At 43.5% G+C, this 17,524-nt stretch overlaps 1 protein-coding gene across 3 annotated transcripts in view; it reads right to left on the reverse strand.

Moving 5' to 3' along the window:
- BRPF1 (bromodomain and PHD finger containing 1) overlaps window positions 1-17,524 on the reverse strand; it is a 75,606-nt gene that overhangs the window by 10,521 nt on the left and 47,561 nt on the right. For 2 of the 3 annotated variants that reach the window (XM_073591990.1, XM_073591992.1), the window contains exons 10-11: window positions 9,089-9,382; window positions 4,756-4,903 (exon numbers count right to left, since the gene is read on the reverse strand). In XM_073591990.1, the coding sequence (XP_073448091.1) occupies window positions 4,756-4,903; window positions 9,089-9,382 (442 nt within the window). The remainder of the gene's footprint in view (window positions 1-4,755; window positions 4,904-9,088; window positions 9,383-17,524) is intronic. The other variant, XM_073591991.1, reaches the window with a different exon arrangement.

The raw sequence follows: 17,524 nt of genomic DNA on the forward strand, positions 1-17,524 counted from the left end.
CAGCTAAAACAGCCATAGTGCTGGTTTAAGCCACAGTTTGAACAGATCTGTTGGTCAATCTCACTGATTAAGCCTGTAAGAAAGGGACAGTGTAAGGCCTAAGGCCCCTTTCACATGGGCGATCCAATCAGGTCCGCCAGTCAGTTTTCCAGATTGGACCTTCCAGACTCTTCTATGGAGCGCGGGATGTCCGCTGACACCCGCCGCCATCTGACCCGATCCGGTCGGCCACAGAGGGATGGTGGTCCTTTTCCCCATCCATCTGGCGGATCGGATTGGATGGCATCGACTGGAAACAGACAGGCGTTCCGTTTCCATCTGATTGCCCCATAGAGGAGAGCGGGACTATGTCTGTGTCCGCTCTGCATAGTGGAATGGAGACGGACCTGCCATCTGCCTGCTCAGCGGGAATCAGCGGAGAGATCCCCCGCTGAGCAAGTGGATTCCGCTTCACGGAGGCACCCATGTGAAAGGGGCCTAAAGCAACCAATCGAATGGCAGTTTTTTATTTTATATCCTGTAAGAAAGGGACAGTGTGATGCCCAAGGCCCCTTTCACACAGGCGATCCGATCAGATCCGGCTATCAGTTTTTCTGATGGACTTAATTGGCCCCCCCAGTTTCTTCTATGGAGCGGCGGATGTCCTCTGACACCCGGCGCCATCCGATCCGACCCTGTCTGCCACAAACAGAAGAGTAATGGTCCTATTCCGCATCCGTCTGGCGGATCGGATGAAAATGGACAGGCGGCCCGTTTCCATCCGATTGCCCCATAGAGGAGAGCGTGACTAGGTCATCCGCCTGCTCGCTGAGCGAGTAGATTCCCGCTTCACAGAGGCACCCGTGCGAAGGGGGCCTAAGGCAACCAATCGAATGTCAGTTTTTATTCTATATCTTAAAGGAATTTGGATTTTCAGGCACTTTCAATGCCGGTGGCAACGGTCACCAGAACAAACAGAATGGGTGAATCTTCCCAATGAGGGCACAGAAGAAAAAAGAAAATCGAACACATTCTCTCACATTGCTTTACAGCTAAAGGTGAGAAAGTCCAGTGATAATAATAAAATATTAATAAGAAGCAAATGAAATAGCTGATTAAGTTGTCTTATTTTCAAAAGCCATAAATTGCATTTTTGGGGGAAAAAAAGTTTGTCATAAATCACAGCCAAAAGATACACAGTAGTTAACTATGCTAACTACTGTACCTTTAGATATATATGTGCAATCTGATCAGATCATTAAAAAAAATATCTAATCAACGTGTATTAATGATTTTTGAATGTTCTAACATAGGGCAGCTACAGTATATTAGCAGCATATTGAGGCTCTGTTCCCCGGTTAATAGGCTGAAAAATGATTGCATCTTTGCCAATCCTCTTATCTCGCTGCAAGTTTACCAGACTTTCTGCCATCTCTATTAATGTGAAAGACCTGCATTGCTTCTAGTAAAGAGTCCATTTGATCTAGGTTGCTTAAACTTTACATCATGTGAGAAAGAACATTTTTGATCAAGGCAGCAAAGAGGTTATTTCATTAAAAAAAAAAAAATAATACTGAAATGGGCTATAATGATAGGGGATGATGTGATTTGATCAATTAAGTATCCATTTAATGCATGTGCTTCCATTGTGGAGACGCTTATTAATTCAGTAGCGTTAGGACTGCAAGCATACACAGGGTGCCGTGAAGAGGCCTGGCAGCTTATGCATGCGTTTGCAAATGCGTGCTAACTAAACCACTGTTTTTAACGCAGATGGTTGGACAGGTTCATTTGCTCAGTTGGCAGACTGGTTGGTGAGTTGAGCTATGGAATGTTCTGTTTTTGTCTTTCCTGTGATTGCCCTTCCATGTGCTCCTTGCTGTGAAGGCCAGTTATAGGTGGGGGCAGGGGCCATTTGTTTGTTACTGGTGTAAATATGGTCCGGGGACACACTGTACACCTTTGCTGACACTGTGCTCTTGCTGGGTGTCCAGTGTGCTCCTGTTCCTTTAAGGGGGATTGGGCTGCCTCCAGGCCCACATGCCCCTCATCTATCCATTTAATGCAGGGGTCTTCAAACTGCGGCCCTCCAGGTGTTCAGGAACTACAATTCCCATCATGCCTACTCAATGTCTGTGAATGTCAGAGTTTTACAATGCCTCATGGGATGTGTAGTTCTGCAACAGCTGGAGGGCCGTAGTTTGAGGATCCCTGATTTAATGCATGTGCTTCCATTGTGGAGACACTTATAAATTCAGCAGCGTTAGGACTGCAAGCATACCTAGGGTGCCGTGAAGAGGCCTTGCAGCCTATGCATGCGTTTGCAAATTTGTGCTAACTAAACCCCTGTTTTTAACGCAGACTGTTGGACAGATTAATTTGGTCAGTTGGCAGACTGGTTGGGGAGTTGAGCTATGGAATGTTCTGTTTTTTGTCTTTTAAGTATTGATGGAGAAAACATAATGCAAATAGACATATTGGCTCTCTGCTTCTGACTAAATGTCCAAAAGTATGTGCACCCCCCCCCCCCCCCCCCTCTATTACGGAGTTCAGGGGTTTCCAATGAATGTATGCTTTAGTAATAACAGAGTCAAAGACATTTTAGAAAACTGTGCATTTCCAACCTTGTGGCAACAGTTTGGAGAAGGCCCTTTTCTGTTCCAGCAGGACTAGACCCCAGAGCACAGAACCAGCTCCATAAAGACATGGATCTAAGAAGACCCTGTCACCGATCTACCAAATTACAGGTAAAAGCACTGAAAATTGAGTATTTCAAATGCTTACTTGCAGCATTTTTCCGTTTCAAAAATGTATTTTTATGCACTTGCTATGTGCCTTTGCACTTGCTAGAAAATGTATCTTCTCTAAGAAAAGTCAATTCTCTAGTACAGCCCCTTCCTCCTTCCATGTCATAGCCATCTTCTTTCCTAGTCTCTGCTCTGGCAGATCTAATTCACCCTTCCCTTCATAACCTGAAAATTTGTTCTAAATCACAACTCTGCAACAAATAAAATGTAAATGAAAAGCTGCCAACATAAATACCCTCATACAGATATTAATAACAATCTAAAACCATACAGGTAAAGTGTTATCCTCTGTGTTCACAAGCATTCTCTTATCCTCTGTGTTTCCTTTAAATCTAAAATACATCTCGCGCAATTTAAAAAGGGAGATGTTTTAAAAAAAAAGACAAAAAAAAAACAAAACAAACATGTCATACTTGCCTCCTTTGCGCAAGGGTTTTGCAGAGTGGCCCCGATCCTCCGCAGCGCTTCAGGCTCCTCCTCTTCTCGGGTGTCCCGTCCGAGAAGCGCTCTCCTTCGGGACACCCGTAAGGGCGCGCTCCCGTGTCCTGCTGCTGCGTCCGTAGAAACAGACAGCGAGACTCGCCCCCCCCCCCCCCCCCGGCACTGGATTTGATTGACAGCAGGGGGAGCCAATGGCTGCTCTACTATCAATTGATCCAATCAGGGCACGTGGCACCGGCTGAAATTGGCGTGTTTGTTCCCGTTGCAGGAAACACAGGGCACAGGTAAACATAAGGGGGGCTGCTGAACGTTTGGTTGATAGAATGCATTAAGGCGAAAAACCTTGAGGGTTTACAACCCCTTTAAGTCTGAAATAAAGTGCCAGGATGCAAGCAAACCAATCCAGCCACCACCACCAGAAAAAATAGCCAAACTCCTTACCCTGTAACATGACCCCTATATCACAAGGAGGACAATCTAAGGTCTTCTGACATCAAGACCAATCATTGGTCTTGATGACATCAGAAGACCTTAGAATGTCGAGGGATAAGAAGCGTCTGAATACCTGCAGTCTCAAGGTCCTGTGTTGTCGGATATATGCCCTGGAAACCATCCACGTGGGTAGTGTAAGTTGTCCATTAGATCCTAGGAAAAACATCTGAGTGGGTCTAGGGCAGGACGGAAAGCGTGGAATGCTGGCATAGCAACAAGTGCTTTTTGATCTTCTTGTGATATAAGGGTCTTATTATTTTTGATATAAAAAGGTACTTTGTTTGGGACTGTATTTCAAACATAAATTTCACGTGGTGTGTTGTAGATTTAAAGGGACATTACCTTTATTTGACACTTGTGAACACTGAGGATAGCCCTTTACATGCATTGTTTTAGACTCTTAAAAGTTTGGTGTGGAGCAGTGTTTCTCAACTCCAGCCTTCAAGGCACACCAACACGTCATGTTTTCAGGCTTTCCATTATTTTGCACAGGTGATTTGATCAGTTTCACTGCCTTAGCTGTTTCATCTGAGGGAAATCCTGGAAACATGACCTGTTGGGGCGCCTTGAGGACTGGAGTTGAGAAACACTGGTGTAGAGGAAATGAGGTGGCCTACCCTACTAAAAACATTTGGGATGAACTGGAATGAAGATTATAAACCAGATTTTCCAATTAATCATTAGTACCTGATTTTACAAATGCTCTTTTGGATGAAAGGGCACAAGTTCCTAAAACCACACTGCACAATCATGTGCAAAAAAAAAAAAAAAGATGGAGGCTGCTATAACTACATAACAATGGGCTGGGGGGAATTGGGGGTTGCAATGCCATATTAATGCCCATGGTTTTGGAATGGGATGACCAACAAGATAGGTGGTCAGGTGTCCACATCGTTTTGGCTAAACATAGTGAAAAAGAGAATACGGAACATGTGCCTAGTGGGGAACCTTTACAAGGAGGACACTCGCCACTTCCTGTCTCAATCATCACTTGTTCAATTGGTTCGCCACTTCCCTTTATGTTCAGTAATCTTACCTGGTTCTGTCTGATGCAGCACTGCTGCTGCTGGTAGTGCTGGACTCGGAGTCGGAGCTGCTCCGGGGAAGATTGCAGTCAGTGCGGTAAATTAAAAAACTTTTTTTCACCTGCTGGTTGCTGCCACTGAAGCCATTGGTGGGCAAGTCTGTAAATATGGAAACACATTAGATAATGGGAAATCTCATTTTTCTTTTCTGGCCTACTAGGTTAATGATCGTTCCAATACATGTGGTGCAGGCAGGAGTTCGGGGGCCAATCCATATTGTGGGGAGTGTCTTATAGAGCTACAGGAAATGTGGATGAGCTCCTGTGCAGCAGCACACTAGCTCTGAACCAACCAGAACCTGGCATGAGGGCCGGTACACATCATGAATCTCTAAGGAAATCGCTGTGCGTTTGTGTGATTCGGGTGCAGTGCGATTTCAGCCCATTCATTTGAATGGTCTGAAATTGCACTGGGCTACACCAATAGTGCATGCACTACTTTATAAAACGCACAGCAACTGGATCACATGGTACTACTGTACCATGTGATTCAGTGCAAACACACTGCATTTGGAGTGCTGTTAACACTGATACCTGCTGCAGATCGCAAGTGCAGTGCATTTTAAACGCGGTGTGGGAAATGTGCAGAGAACACGGGTTTCCCGCACCACGTTCCGGTGTGAACTGGCCCTGGAAGTGTAAAACAAAAAAGACAAATAACTCTTAAGAGTAAAACTGTGGCCAGTATAAGGACATTCAAGTATTTACATATTTTTAATAAGAAATTAGCTTTAAAACAAACAATCTCTCACTCACCTCTGTAGTTTTAGGTACTCTGGGGTTCCTGAAAGTTCACAAGAGAATTACGGAAGTCACTCAAGTCTTATCTGAGCTCTCTGCTCTTTCTGGGGCAGGCACATGGAACAGTATAACTACAGTCTGAATGTCCACAGCCTGGCCACAGTTCTACTTTTAAGAGCAGGCGCAGCATGTTACCTGCACATATCTAAAGGGGACAGCTATGAAATGCAGAGTAGGAGCAGTCACACAGAGCTCCTTACATTTCTAAATCTGCCACAGGTGGGACAACTGTTCTAGTCATGATGACTACATAAAACTGGGAGTTTTTGTGTTTTTTTGTGTATTTTTAATCAATTTAAATGCAAATACTTGCTCTTTTTTTCCAAAGCAATTCGAGTCAAAAGTAAACATTTTTTGAAATACATGAAAATGTAGCAGGTGGCTGGGTATATTTCTAGAAGAGGGTGCCAGCATTTCTATAAAAAATAAAAATAAAATGCACATTGCTCTAGTAAACACTATTAGCACTTCAGTTAACTACTTAAAGCCTAACCCCACGTTTAATGTCCCCTTAGTTTGTTTAGGCCAAGCTGGGCCAAACAAACTATTTATTGCACTAAACAGGTGCACTTGCTGGACGCACTCTATTACCTGTATGTAGCCATAAGCCCCATACACACGGGCCGAATATCGGGCGGCATCAGCCGGTTTCTGTTGAACCGGCCGATGCCGCCCGACATTTGGCCCGTGTGTATGGCAGGCGGTCCGATGGCCGGCTTCTGCTGAAGAGTCATGACTGAAAAAGGTCTGCCAACCAGCTCCCGATCAACACTCTCAGCCAATGGCTGAGAGTGCTGACCAGAGTATTCTGGCAGGGGCGCCGTCCCGCTGTCAGAACACAATAGAACAGCAGAGGAGATTGATGTACTAACATTGGATTGTTAGCACAGCGGCTCTGATCCGAGCGGTCAGTTGCAGTGTGTACTAGACTCCGGCTACATACAGTATACAGCACTGTGTTTCAGCATTTGGACAGACTTCCCGTCCCACTCCTGGAACATAAGAGTTGAGCTGAGTGCTACTCAGCCATTCACAGGAAGTTTTGTATTCTATAGTCAATACAAAGCTTCCTTTGATTGGCTGGAGTGGAGATTGTGACGTCATCGCTTCAGCCAATCACTGGAAGCTTTGTATTTATTCATAGAATTTCACTCCCTGTGAGTGGCTGAGCAGCGCACAGCTTGACTATGTTCTAGGAGTGGGACGGCAAGTCTCTCTCCCACTGCCGAACATGGCACTGTATACTGTATGTAGCTAAACCGACACACAATAAAGCAGCGTGCCCAGCAAGTGCACCTGCAGTAAATAGTTAGTTTGGACCAGCTTAGCCCAAACAAACTATTTAAAGGGACATTAAACATCGAGTGAGGCTTTAAATGAAACCCAGTGTAATTTCAGGGAATGTGTGACCACTCTTCCTTGGGTTACACTTGAGTAGGTCTGAACCAGAAAAAAAAAATGATCTGCTCTTAAGCAGCAATAGATGCTTTTCCTCCCGTTCTTCATAAGGCGTTCATGATGGTGGTGGGGAATAAAGTACAAAGATACAGCATAGCTCCTACCAACTCTATATTTGATCAGATAATTCAATTTGTGGTCCAAGCTTCAAAAACGTATTTATAAAAAAAAAATATATATATATAACTTGGATAAAATAAAAGATTTCTAACACAGAAGATAATATATTAATAGTGACCAATTTATTTTTCTCTAGGAAAAGTAACCAAGTGATCGGACTGGTCACAATGTGCAAGATCGCCACTATTGTGGATTAAATTTTCTCCAGTTTCGGTATTCTAATAGGTCTAAACACATTGCTATTAGAAGGTAAAGGACAAATTTAAATAAAAATGACAGATGATAAAATTTGATAATCATTGATAAAATTTTGTACCACCAGAATAATAATAAAAAAAATTATAAAAAAAAAAAAAAAAAATGAATGTTTTCATGGTCAATAGTTTTCTTTTCCTTAAAGGCAAGATGAGCCCCAGGGGTGTCTGACAATTACATACAAAACTGTAGGATATGATTTTGCATGCCTATATGCCTGCTGAGGGCCAGCAATGGATCAATTTGCTAGCCATATGCTAACTTTAAAACCAAACTCTGGGGATTTTTAATTTATTTTTCGTATGCAGTGGGGCTGTGCCCGCACTGCACGGGATAACTGCTCGTTTTTATCTAGGGGAGAGGAGAGCGGAGATATACTTACCTAATCCTCCCATCACAAGACTGGTCCCTGTTGCTCCTGCCCCCCCCCCTGCGGTCTTGGAAAGTAGACTGTTCCTGATGTCATCACGCCTATAGACCTCCTCTGAGAGCATCAGGAACAGTTCACCCTGGATTATGGGGGATCACCATTTGCCACTGGATCAGGTGAGTATACAGTGTTATGGTCACCCATGGACAAAATGAGCAGTTACCCCTTGCAGCGTAGGCACAGCCCCAATGCATGGGAAAAAAATTTGATAGGACAGCTTTAAAAGTAGATGTAAATCCTAACTAGATGACTTTTAGCTCGGTAATGTCCCCTTTATCATAAACCATTGCATTTTTTTTTTTTCATAGAAAGAATTTCACCTTATTCATCCAGTGCTGCTAATCTCTTTCAGCTGCAGGTCATTGCTCTGGACTGGATAGTGGCAACAGCACATTAGGCTTGTGAAATGTGTGTCGGTACAGCCGCTCTCCATGTGACAGAGTGAGCAAACATAAGCACAGATGGGAGGCAGCTGTCACCCCCATATCAGGTGCCTGAACAAGGACCTTAAAAAGGCAGGACCATCAGGTATTATTTTAACAAAAGCTGCAGAATTAAAGGCTAAGTAGACCTTTTGAAAAAAAAAAAAAATTAAGTTAAATGCACTTTTTTTGCAGGTAAAAAAAAAATTTTTAAAAATGTGCATTTATAATTTTTTTTGCTAAGGAGCCTGCAGAACATTGCACCTGCAATCAGGAGATCACAAGGGCAATGTCCAGGCTCCTGCAGACTCTCAGGATAGCTGTAGGTCCGTACCTCCAATACGGGCAGGCAGTTACTTGAGAGCAAGAAGATCAATGAACTATGAGAGCGCTCACCAGCTCCCTCGTAGTGCATTGAGAACTACAAGCCATCAGCCACAATGGCCGACGGTTCATGTAGTCTATTAACTCACAGGAAACTGTGAATGAATGACGTGACCGTAGGGGGGGGGGGGGGGGGGGGGGAGCCTCGCACGGCTGCATTGATTTTAAATTGTGACAGTGGGTGTCCGCGGTGTCACAAGGATGGGGGGGGGAAAAGGTGCAGATGCTGGAACATGTTAAATGTTCCACCCTAAAAACGCGTGGAACACGTAACATGTTCCAAAGGGGAAACTTACCCTTTAATGCAATTAAAAAATACCTTTTAAAACGACATGAACAGGTTAAACGTTTTTTTGAGATATTAGTGATTGGGATTAGATCTGCTTTAATCTGCAGCGTCTTGGCCCTGACTTACCTATAGAGGCATCTTCTGCTGACTTGTCACTGTCGCTTTCACTGTCTGAACTGGATGTTGGCCGGGGACTCCTGCCTCTTTTCCGCTGCCTCTGCGACCCCCCCATTATAGACAGTTGAGGGGGTCCAATCGGACTGCTGATTTGCCCCGACGACAAGTGGCTGTCTCTGTTCTTAGGTGGCCTCCCAGGTCTCTTTGGAGGTCCTGCCGTTTTGGGGTTCTTCTTGGAGAAAAGGACAGAGGTCCTTCTACCAACTTCATGTGCGGGGGTGGAGGAAATGTTTGGGCCAAGTCCTGAGAGGAGACAGACAGGCAGAGATAGCGCAGGATGTTAAGATTTAGAACAGGAGAGATTGTTCAGGGGCTCAAGAATGAAGAACAGAGGTGGATAGAGCACAAGGCATGAGGAGGGACCCCATAATGTATGGTCTCCAGATATTTAAAAAAAAAAAAAAAAAAAAAAAAAAAAAATGTAGCATTAAAAAAAACGGCAACTCTTTTTTTTAACCAGTTTATCATACAGATCTCTAAATGCAGCTCTGCAAGAACCTTGGACCTCTTCCCTGGGAACCAAAAACACAAACTGGCCAAATGTTAAGGTTTAAATAAACACGCTTTATTGATAGAAAAAAAAAATGGAAACATTACCCAAGAGGAATATTCGGAATGTACAGCGCTTGATTACAATTCTATAAAAAAATAAGCTCAAAAAAATATATATAAAATCTGTCGAACCTCACATTATGAAAACTGAGAATAAAGGTTACAAAGACCTGATGAAAGCAAGGCAATATAAAACAGCAGTTAAAAGGGAAACAATCGTTTTTATATATAAAAACATGTGCGTGTTATCAGATTCATGCAAATAATGGTGTTGGTGTGTATTTAAAGCATAAAGAGAACTATGGTTGTCATTTTTTTAATTATATATATATCTATATACACATAAAAGAGAACAACCTATTGTAAGTAATGTTAGAACCAGTCAAGGTTTTAAAAACCTTGTTTTCTATGTATTGTTTATCATTCATCATATACACGGGGACATATGTGGCTTCCTGCTTAGTAGTTCCACATAATGTTTTGATTTGCTAATCCTCGCTCACTGCAATAGTGTAATCTGAAAACAACAGACTGTCTGTAGTGTCTGCTGACACAAAAAACACACACACACAGCTCTGGTAAGTAGAACAGACTATGTGATCGGCTGTCTAGGATTCAAAGTGAACCTGTGCCTGAGATATGAACATTAAAGTATTAAAATATTCCTAAAAGGCAATAAGAATGAGCTTTAAAAGAAAGCCCCCACTGACCTATGAAGCTGCAGGCCCTGTGGCGCAATTCATCTTTAAATTTCAAAATAGAAGCAATGAAGACCTCCTCGTCAGCAACTCAGCTCCCCCTCCCAGCAGTGACCCGGTAGCCCAGGGCTCCACTCTCAGCAGTGACTCAGTAGCTTACACGGCTCCCTCCATTCAGATCTCCTGCCTTCCGTTTACATTAGATATCAGAAAGCTGATAAGCCACTGCACACAGGCGGGAGCTGAGCTTCTTAAAGCAGATCTTCATTGCATCTGAGCACCACAAACCAAAAAAACTAATTAATTTTTAATAGTCAAAGCAAACTTCCCCAATCATCCATGTCTAAATGCTTTATTTTGTTGAGAAATCACTTTGAAATACACCCCCTAGCACTTCTGGCGGTGGCCATCTTAAGCAAGGGCAGATGATTTATGTAGCATTTACTTTCTGGAATCCATCTGTCCTTAACTCAGGCAAGCAAACAGGAGTGTGCGCTTAGCTGAGAACCCCTCCTCCCCTCCTGAAGACTCCTGGGATGTATGACATAATTTGCCTAGACAAGAAACCAGGAAGTAACTAAAGAAATGTAATAAAAATAAAAAGTTTAAAACAAGTAAATATGATACACCTTCCTATTCTCTAATGCTAGTAGCATGAAAAAAAAAAAAAAAAATCAATTTTGATTGGGGGAGTGAAGCTCCACTTTAAGCCTGGTACACACTACTATTTTTTTCCGTTCAACCCAACAGGCTGAATGAAAAGAAAACCTGACAGCTCAGGAGGCGTACTAACTGTCCGATGTTAGTACAGGGATCTCCCCTGCTGTGCTATTGTGTTCTGAAAGGGGGGGCGGCCCCCTTGCTAGAACACTCCGGTCAGCGCTCTCAGCCATTGGCTGAGATCGCTGATCAGTAGCCGATTGGCAGACCTTTTTCAGTCATGCCCCTTCTACATAAGCTAACGGAAGTAACGTTCCGTCAGCTGCTCATGCGTTTCACCGCTAGAAGGTTTGCTAATCTGACAGAACACGTGCAGTGGACATCTTACTACACCCAGCTAAGTCTTGAATTTTAGAGTTATTTTAGCAATAAAGTGAGCATATATAAACATAGTATATTGACATCTGTGATGCTCTTTTGATGTTACATTTGAAAGAAGCTGGATGCCAGTAGTAGGAAGGTGGCGGAGGCCATGTTGGTACACCTCGTACTGCTCAGCGCGCTAAACCTTTAGGCTTTCAAAATGAAACATCCAAACAGCATCACAGATGTCAATATACTATATTTATTTATATACGCTTATTTTATTGCTAAAATTACTCTGAAATTCAAGACGCAACTGGGGGAAGTAATATGTCTGCTGCCGCCTTCTGACTGCAGGTGTTCTGTCAGATTAGCAAACCTGGTAGCGGTGGAAAGCATGTGCAGCTGACGGAATGTAACTTCTGTTAGCTAATCTGATAGAACACCGGCTGCAGTACACACTGGACGAATGTCGGCGGTTCCACTGAACCGGCTGATGCCGCCCGACATTCAGCCCGTGTGTACTAGGCTTTAGAGAAGGACTTGAACAACCTCAGAACTTTTGATGTGAACTTTGAGTATAAATTGCTCCACAGCCTACAGTAGCCTCACTCAATGGATATGGCTAGGGGTTCCTTGGGCAAGGAGCAATTTCTGTCTCTCAGATAAGTTCCCACTGACTCTATTGATCTTTTAAGATATCTGTAAGAAGGGGATTTGTTCACTGACCATAACATTAATGTACAGTGAGCTGTAAACACTGTAATTATTATCAGGGGTTCCCTAACCCAGAAGGTTATTTCAAGAGTTCCTCCATGAACAAAATGTGTACAAAGTCCTACAGCTCGCTCTGTTTTTTTTTTTTTTTAGAAAGCATCCCTAGGCCTAGGTATAAAAGCCTGTCCTATGCCAACATGATGCAGAGACGGACCCTTGCTCTCTCTCTTTGCAGAAGTCCAACACCCCCTTGCTGAGAGCCAGAATTTTGTAGGGGGTGTGTAGGAAGCCTGAGATTTGTTGGTTGCAGAGCTATAGGTCTGATTCAACAGGAGGTTGTCTGACTTCTGTAGAAAGGTCACTGGTCTGCAGCATGCTGGCAGGGCATAGGCTTCCCCACTCAGGTTAATGCTGCTTCCCCATGTAAACTGTAAAGCTGGCCATACACTATACAAATTTCTTATTCAATTTCCTTTAGATTTAGCCCTGGTTTCCCTGCACCACATCATACTGCATAGCAATCGCACGCGATCTGCTGCTGGTGTCAATGTTAGAGTAACAACACCCGGAAACAGATCAAAAGAAGAGCGATTGCAAGAATCGCATCACATGGGTGTGAACACCCATACGATGTGATTCAGGTGCGGGGAAAAAAGGGTCCTGCACCATTCTGGTGCGGATGGGATGCGATTTGAGCCATACAAAATGCAGGGCTCAAATTGCACCACACAGACAGTGCATGTGATGTGCACAGCAATGCGGTGAGATTCTGGTGCAAATCACATGCGGTGTTCTTCACACACTTGTGTGAACCCAGGCTCATCTTCAACTATGTAGTGCAAAGGCCTGCCCGACTGCATACAAATTGAAAGTGTTTAAGTTTGACCTCACATTATATGGTTTTAAAGCCGAAGGAAAATTGTACAAGAAACTTGTATAATGTATGGGCAGCCTAATGCCGCGTACACACGATCGGACTTTCCGCCAACAAAACCGTGGATTTTTGTTCGATGGATGTTGGCTCAAACTTGTCTTGCATACACACGGTCACACAAATGTTAGCCCAAAATTCTGAACGTGAGAACGAGGTGACGTACAAGACGTACGACAAGCCGAGAAAAAGGAAGTTCAATAGCCAGTGCGGCTCCTTCTGCTTGATTCCGAGCATGCGTGGACTTTTGTGCGACGGACTGGTGTACACATGATCTGACTTTCCGACAACAAAGTTATGTTGGCTGAAAACCTGCTCTCAAACATTTGTTGGTGGAAATTCCGACAGCAAATGTTCGATGGAGCATACACACGGTCAACAAGCTCACATCAAACATTTCCTGTCGGAAAATCCGACCGTGTGTTTGCGGCATTAGACTGCACATGTTTTGTTTGGATGCACCTGGGATGTATTTAGCTGATCTTAACAATAAAGTTCAATTGGGCTTTAGCAATTGGTAAGTAGTTGAATACTCACAGTCTGGCCACAGGTTCACTTTCCGTCACATAGAGCTTGGGAGTGTTTTTTTTTTTTTTTGGCCATCTATTGCAAAAAAATAGACCCTTTATCCCTCAGAATAATATGATTTGGCAATGCTGACATATACCATACTTGTTTATGAGACGTATGGTCATTAATGGTAGGTCCAATTTGTTTTAAAAGTCTTGTATCTAAATAAATTTTTTTTGTAAAAATCAGGCAGCCATATTGCCTCATTGCCTATCCATGGTTTGCATCCCTGTTTAAAGCGGAAGTAAACCCATCGATTTAACCATTTCAAAAAACAGTTACATTTCCGACATGTGACGGGAATATAACTGTCACATTGGTTGTGCTCTCAACCAAACTGTCAAACCATCCAATGGCTGGTGTCATAACGGATCACATGTGCAGCACCATGGCAGTTGAAGCTTAAACAGAGGCAAAGATGGCAGATTCTCTGGCTGAAAACGATAGGGTGGTTTACTTCCACTTTAATAGTGTTGCAGCTACTGGAATGACAATTTTCCATCTATGTGGCCTACCCTAAAAGTACATTTTATCTCACCAGTTTTTCAGCAAGCATATGAAGGTCACACCCAAAAGAGATCTAGAGGTAAATCTTACAATCACTATATTGGCTGAGAATACACTACGGTTGCCACCGAATCCATTACATGAAGTTGTAATAAATCTGTTCCAGTCCACAAATCAAGTTGCTGTCTCCTGCCACTGATAGTTCTACTGTAGATAATCTTTAGTTTTGGTTATACTTAGGCCGGTCATACATGGAGTGAATTTCTTTTCTGCAACCACAGGTTGCAGAAAAGAAATTTGCTCGATTCCCCATAAACACAGACAGCGTTGATGTGGGAATCCCTCCTGCCAGGCCATTGTGCTCTCCTGGCGGGGGAAGCCGTCCCCGCCGGAAGAAGACAGCAATTATTGCCAGCGGCTATAGCAGCCACTAGCGATAATTGCAGGTAAAACCCGGCATGCTGGCTGTACCCAAGTTGATTGATCAACTTGGTACATTCAGCCTGTCCATACACAGTTCAAATCTCGGTCAGTTCCTGCTGAACCAGCTGAGATTCAAACCGTGTACGGCCTGCCTTTCAGCTGTACTGAGAGTAATCTAACAAACTAATGTTACAGCAAAGCAGACTGACATTGGCACTACGGTTCTGGAATTGTCTTAGGAAAATGTCAGCTTTAGTTCCAGAAGTTGAGCTTGGCTTGCCCCTACAGTCACACTGTTGGATAGTGACACTTCTAGGCATAGTTACAGGATAATAATTAGCCATGGAAGGATGGAAAGGCAGGCCAAATCTGATGTCAGAAAAGGGAAGATCGTTATAACACAGTTTTGAGTTTCTTGGGGAAGGCCTATGGATGCCTGAATGTATGTTTTGCATTGCTAGGTTCCTGCTTTCCAGTCTCACAGGTTTAGTTTCAATACTGATGTAAAGAAAACTGTATGAAACCCGGTCTAAAAGAAACATGCAGTAAGGTGCAATTGGCCTTCTGTTCAAAATGCTAACTGCCTGGCTGCCTCTAGTTTCAAGACTGTCAACATCACTCACAAGAAGCGTGTATGTAACAAGTTAGATTGGAGAAATATGATATCTGAGCTCCAAATCTGCTATCTCTTGCTCTAGGTCAGGGGTCTCCAAACTTTCTAAACATAAAGGGACAGTTTACGTTCCTTCAGGCTTTAGGAGGGCCGGACTGTGGAGAGTGGGAGTAGAAAAGCTCCCGATGTCAGTGGGAAAGAAAAATGCCTCATAGTTTGTTTCAGTGAGAGTAATTGTGCCCCATTATTGGTGTAAGTGGGAGGAACTGTGCCCCATTGTTGATGTCATTGGGTCCCATCGTTGGTGTCATTGATGTCATTAGGCCCAAACTGTTGGTGTCATTGGGAGGAATTGTGCCCAAACTTTTGGTGTCATTGGGAGGAATTGTGCCCAAACTTTTGGTGTCATTGGGAGGAATTGTGCCCACTTCATTGGTGTCAGAGAGGGGAATTATGCCCCAAAGTTGGTATCAGTGGGAGGAATAGTGCCCCAAGGGCCAGATAAAAGCCAGCAAAGAGCCGCAGTTTGGAAACCGCTGCTCTAGGTCAATGGTGTTCCATGTTGAAGTTATTAGACCAGACAGGCCAGGCAAACAGCCTTTTTTAGAAGGAGAGATCAGCAGCCTACTTCCAGTAGATAAATCTGCAATCACAAGGCTGCGTAATTATGCTATACATGCCATCAGTCATCTTAGAAGCCATGCAATGCTGAATTTTTCTACCTCACTCTTGGTGAGGAAGTCAGAGAGAATAAACATTAAATACTGAAAAAGTTCTCATTAGCCAGGCAGTCCAAGCAGGTAGCAAGTGTCAGCATTCTAGGTTTGTTTAGGTCTTTGAGGCTCCATTCACACTTGTGCGACATGTCATGCATCGTTGGACATGAAAGACGCATGACAAGACGTTCCCCATGTTTTCCAATAATAACCATTCATATATGTGGGGCTTAAAGTTGCAGCGACTTCAAAGTAGTTCATGCACTACTTTGGTCTGACTTTCATGCAACTTGAGGGCTTCAATGTTAGACCTCAAAAGTTGCATGAAAGTTGTACCTGAATGTTATACGATACAACAGTTGCACCCATCCAAGTTGCGTCAAAGTTGCACTCCAAAGTCGGGGCAACTTTGGAGTCATACAAGTGTGAATGGAGCCCAAAGAACAATTGCGGGCAAAACTAGATGAACAGATGATTTAAAAAAAACATATGCATTCTTTCAAAGATTTTTTTTTTTTTTTTACTTCAGCTGATATGACTACCAGAAACCTTCAAGGTGGTATTAAACCCAAAAGCAAATTATTATTACAGTATCTCACAAAAGTGAGTACACCCCTCACATTTTTGTAAATATTTTATTATATCTTTTCATGTAACAACTCTGAAGAAATGACACTTTGCTACAATGTAAAGTAGTGAGTGTACAGCTTGTATAAAAGTGTACATTTTTCTGTCCCCACTCAAAGTAACTCAACACACAGCCATTAATGTCTAAACTGCTGGCAAAAAAAGTGAGTACACCCCTAAGTGAAAATTTCCAAATTGGGCCCAATTAGCCATTTTCCCTCCCTGGTGTCATGTGACTCGTTAGTGTTACAAAGGTCTCAGGTGTGAATGGGAAGCAGGTGTGTTAAATTTGTTGTTATCGCTCTCACTCTCTCATACTGGTCACTGGAAGTTCAACATGGCACCTCATGGCAAAGAACTCTCTACGGATCTGAAAAACAGAATTGTTGCTCTACATAAAGATGGCCTAGGCTATAAGAAGATTGCCAAGACCCTGAAACTGAGCTGCAGCACGGTGGCCAAAACCATACGGCGGTCTAACAGGACAGGTTCCACTCAGAACAGGCCTCGCCATGGTCGACCAAAGAAGTTGAGTGCACGTGCTCAGCGTCATATCCAGAGGTTGTCTTTGGGAAATAGATTTACGAGTGCTGCCAGCATTGCTGCAGAGGTTGAAGGGGTGGGTGGTCAGCCTGTCAGTGCTCAGACCATACACCACACACTGCATCAAATTGGTCTGCATGGCTGTCGTCCCAGAAGGAAGCCTCTTCTAAAGATGATGCACAAGAAAGCCCAGAAACAGTTTGCTGAAGACAAGCAGACTAAGGACATGGATTACTGGAACCATTTCCTGTGGTCTGATGAGACCAAGATAAACTTATTTGGTTCAGATGGTGTCAGGCGTGTGTGGCAGAAACCAGGTGAGGAGTACAAAGACAAGTGTGTCTTGCCTACAGTCAAGCATGGTGGTGAGAGTGTCATGGTCTGGGGCTGTATGAGTGCTCCTGGCACTGGGGAGCTACAGTTCATTGAGGGAACCATGAATGCCAACATGTACTGTGACATACT

Source organism: Aquarana catesbeiana, linkage group LG07 (assembly GCF_042186555.1).
Source record: "Aquarana catesbeiana isolate 2022-GZ linkage group LG07, ASM4218655v1, whole genome shotgun sequence".
NCBI lineage: Eukaryota > Metazoa > Chordata > Amphibia > Anura > Ranidae > Aquarana > Aquarana catesbeiana.